At 40.1% G+C, this 4294-nt stretch overlaps 1 protein-coding gene across 1 annotated transcript in view; it reads right to left on the reverse strand.

Moving 5' to 3' along the window:
- The window catches only part of LOC102204038 (nuclear mitotic apparatus protein 1-like), a 13673-nt gene that overhangs the window by 1558 nt on the left and 7821 nt on the right, over positions 1 to 4294 (reverse strand). Inside the window, exons 15-21 of the mRNA XM_013910397.1 lie at positions 3483 to 4292; positions 3076 to 3285; positions 2758 to 2948; positions 1996 to 2133; positions 1518 to 1617; positions 888 to 1086; positions 217 to 353 (exon numbers count right to left, since the gene is read on the reverse strand). Of these exons, the coding sequence (XP_013765851.1) occupies positions 217 to 353; positions 888 to 1086; positions 1518 to 1617; positions 1996 to 2133; positions 2758 to 2948; positions 3076 to 3285; positions 3483 to 4292 (1785 nt within the window). The remainder of the gene's footprint in view (positions 1 to 216; positions 354 to 887; positions 1087 to 1517; positions 1618 to 1995; positions 2134 to 2757; positions 2949 to 3075; positions 3286 to 3482; positions 4293 to 4294) is intronic.

The following is a 4294-nucleotide window of genomic DNA, read 5'->3' on the forward strand; positions in this document are numbered from 1 at the left end:
GACACTGGCGCCACCGGGCCCTCTGACCACCACCAGTAGGCAAACATGGAGTTAGTATCTTGCCCAAGGATATTTGGATGCAGCCATGCAGCCAGGAGGCAGCCTGGGATCGAACCACCGACCCTCTGATTAGTGGCTGACCTGCTCTGCCACCTGAGCTACAGCCACCCAACACACTATTTGAGAAATTTGGCATCCAAGTTCTTTTCTTATCACCTCAGACTCAACAGGGTAGCTGCTTTTTAGGTGAGGCAGACAGGCCTTGTTCCTGGACTGGAGCTCCGCAATCCTTAGCCAGTCTTCAGGTCCACCATCAGGCTCGTTTTCTGCTCCAACGCAGAAGGTACTGGTGGCTGAAAAGAAACAGATGACGCAAAACAGTTACACATACACACAAATCTCAGGTTTTTCAGTTGTTACTATGAACGTGCACCTCCAATTTCAGCTTCCATCAAAAACAGTGATTCCCAAAGTGTGGGCCAGCGTCCCCTTATGGGCCACAAAGGTACTGCAGGTGGGCCACATCAGTAACAGAAATTTAGCTTGAAATCATTCACAAATACAAGTTACATACTTATATAAATTTAGTTATATAAAAAGTGAATTATAACTAGTAAAGGGAGGTGGTTAGTTGAAATAATTTTAATTAAATAATCTTTACAATTGTAATAACTGCAATTATAATAACTGCAATTATATTTCTTCCATAATCAAGCAGCCTGAGTTGCTCCAACTATACAGTAATTGAATAATGTTATAACTGCATTATAAATAATGCTGTTTCTCTCTGAAGGCTTATTAGAATTACGATTTAAAACTTAAATGAAATTCCATCACGATTCTGCAACTCTTTCCTTTCAGGAGGGAAAACTAATCCTTTTACTCACGCTGTACATGGATGGTGCTCCGTCTGTACCCTGGAAGCCCAATGAGTTGGTCGCTGGCAGAGCTGGTCCTTCTGGCGGGAGTGTCAAACAGCTCCATAGACACGGGCCGGGCAGAGTTTGCATTAGCAAGGTTTGGCTGGGAGCGAGCTGAAGCCAGGCTATAGAAGGTCTCATCAGCTTCACCGCAGCCCGGGGTCTTCTACAGATCAGAAATCAACAGTCACAACTACAGTAATACTCGGATGGAAGTTTTGGGATATTTAGAAGGGGAAACGTTGGACCACTTAAATGTATTGTTAAGGTGCTGCGGTGAATTATTATGTGCTGCCAACAAGCAAGTGATGTACACAAAGATCTATTAGTCAACTAATCTTTTAGTATGATAGTTAAAACTTGAGACAGTGATTGCTTTTTAGAGAAAGGCATCATCAGAGAAATTTTAGAAACTGGTTAAATGAAACAATAACAATAATACTAGTAAACCTTCATCAGCATAGTGACTAAATTACATAAATAGTGAAGTTGAAACACCTGTAATTAAAAATAAATACAGAGAATATTAAAAATGAACCAATTTTATCAGTGTGTATTATTGTGAACATGCAGTAAGCGTGTGTGAGTTTCCTCCACCTTGGTCATAGTGATGTTTATAACCTGTGTGGTTCTGCGGCGTTTGACTGATGAAGTTGGATTTTTTTGGGTTGAATCCATAATTTCCTCTGCACCGGTCCTGAGAAAGAAAAGGAATTTGAAAATGAAAGATTTTGAAAGCAATTAAATCAGTATTGTTTCTAATACATGAAATACAATTTAGACACAATTATCTGTACAATTGTGTCCTATTCAGTTTTATACATTAAAATTACATTTAAGAACAAATGTTAAAGGGTCTGAATAATAAATTATTTTACTACAGTAACCAGGAAATAAAGTACTCACTCCTTAAAGGAGTAAAGAGTTTCAAAGTGTTTTGTAATCGCACAATATTAGGGGACAAGATATAATCACTGCTAATTCTTAAATCTTGTCTTGATAATAAAACAAGTCTTGGTAAGATCACAACCAATCTAGAGCAAAAAATGTGTAAGGAGTATGACCACAAAAGCACCTCTTGACTTGTCTGGTGTTTATAGGAGTAAAGTACAAAGTTTCCAGTGACTCGGCCTTTAGACCCCGGCGTTTGGCTGCCAAGCGTTCTGAACTGCGAACAAGTGGTGTGCTGGATTCATCGGGCGCTGAGAGTTTTCTGAAAAAGTTTGTTTTTAAAAAAAGAAAGAAAACAGTGTGCATTAATCACTACCCCCACTAAATCTTTCCAAATCCAATGTAACACTTTCACCTTCCACACAGTGAGTGTCTGCATGTATACAGTTGTTTTTGTGAGAACTACCACAAAGGTGATATTCAGAATTTTGGCAGGTGTTTGTGTGTCCAGTGGGACATATTGTGTTTTGTCAGTACTACAGTAGTCATGAAACATCACAGGTGTGTCGTTGGGATTGAAATGAAGTTTGAAGATGTGTGTAGGAACACAGAGTGGAGGCATGTCAGAATTTATGGGCCACAGCCCCTGAAACATGAATATCAATTTGTCATCCCATTTGGATTTTTTCCATTTGTAATGCATTACTGCATCATTGTGTGAGTCATGTAATGCATTTTAGTCCAAGAACACACTGACTTCAGCTGGAGCCATCCTGTACAAGGTGGGCTTCAGTTATATATGTCACAGCTTTTAAAAGATTTTGCATCTCCTCTTCTTTAGAACACCAATCTTTTAACTTTGTTCTGTGCGTTTAATTTATTTTCCCGTCTGTTTGGTGAGCAAGTCCTACAAAAAGATTCTGAGAAACCTTAACCCAACACTTACCTTGTGGAGTTTAGAGAGTCTTCCATACTGCTCTGGTCCAGGCTATCTGAGCTCATAGCTCTCTTCACCTGTGCTCTAGTGCAAACCCCCGAGTTTGAGTAAGGCACCTCAAAGAAACACGAGCTTGTTGCACTGCCTCCATTGGCATGAATCTTATTCTGTACTCTTAAATTCTGGTCAGCACAGGCAAGCTGAAAGTAAAGAAATTGTGACAGAACAGGTTAAAATGCTAAAAAAAAAAATTCAGGTGTGGTTTTAATTTCTTCTATGTTTCTGCTTATTGTGTTCAATCGTCATGCTTTAAACTGCAATACTAACCTGTGCCTCCAAGCTGGCCACCCTGTGTGAAAGTGTCTTCTCATTAGCTTGAGCCTTGTCCAAATCAAGCTGAAGTACTTTCTTTTCCATTATCATAGTGTGCATTTCACGCTCTTTAGCTTCAAGAGAAAGCTTGAGAGCATCCACTTCTTCTTGGCTTTTCTGGAGAAGCTGCTTCTTGCTGTTGTAATGATTTGCAGCCTTCTCCATCTGTGGTATTCAAAACACGTATCTTAATTTTCTAGTCCAGATCATTTATCTCACACACAAAAAAAATTCTCATGAACAAAACAATTATATTAAGAGATAAGCAGAAATAAAAATGATTACATTCTCAAACAAATCCAAAGAGATGTTCAGTCACAAGCAGTAAAATATATTTTGTAACAGTTTCTGGTCACACCAACCTGAGCCTTGTAGTGTTCAGCAGCCTCTGATTTAGTGGCAAGCTGTTCCTGCAGATCTCTCTTGATTAGCTCAATTTCTTCTGCTTTCTCTTGCTCTTTCAGCAATTTCTCATTCTCCATTTTCAGTATTTCCAGCTCTTGCTGCAGTACAGACTCAAGCTTCCGTGAGGCTACATTCTCCCTCTTTAGGGCCAGGTTGGCTTGGAGAAGTCTTTCCTTCTCAAAAACTATGGCTTCGTGATCTTTTTCTGCCTGGAGTATTCTAACCAAAAGCACCTGTTTTTCTTGGACAAGAGTCTCCTTCTCTTTGAGTGTGGTAACCTGCATCTCCTGCACAGTCTCTTTCAACCTGATGTTAGTAACTTGTGTTGCTTCATGTTGTGTCAACTCTGCAGCTGCGGATGCAAGCTGTTGCTGAAGGAGGTTTATTTGCTGAGCAGACTCTTGCTGAGTTTCAACTAATTTCTGCTCTTTGGCCAGAAGCCTTTCCACCTCCTCCTTCAAATCCTGGATCTCATTTTGGAGAACATAGGTCTGTTTGGAGCTCTCCTGTTTTATCTCAGCCACAAGTTTCTCACTGGCTTCAGCTTCAGCTTTTGTTTTTTGTATCACGTTAGCTTGAGCAGTGACCTCCTCTCTGAGTGTGTTTATACTTTGGTCTTTATCAGTTCCAAGTGTCTTGACAACTGACAACTCTGCCTGAAGGACTTTAACCTTCTCCTCTGCCTTTGTGAGAGACTCTCTCATGTCACATACTTGGTTTTTCAGAGTTTCGATCTCTTGTTCTAGCATGTCAGAGTGGATTGAGCCCT

Source organism: Pundamilia nyererei, unplaced genomic scaffold (assembly GCF_000239375.1).
Source record: "Pundamilia nyererei isolate P.nyererei 1_Seehausen unplaced genomic scaffold, PunNye1.0 scaffold00003, whole genome shotgun sequence".
In the NCBI taxonomy this organism is placed as follows: domain Eukaryota; kingdom Metazoa; phylum Chordata; class Actinopteri; order Cichliformes; family Cichlidae; genus Pundamilia; species Pundamilia nyererei.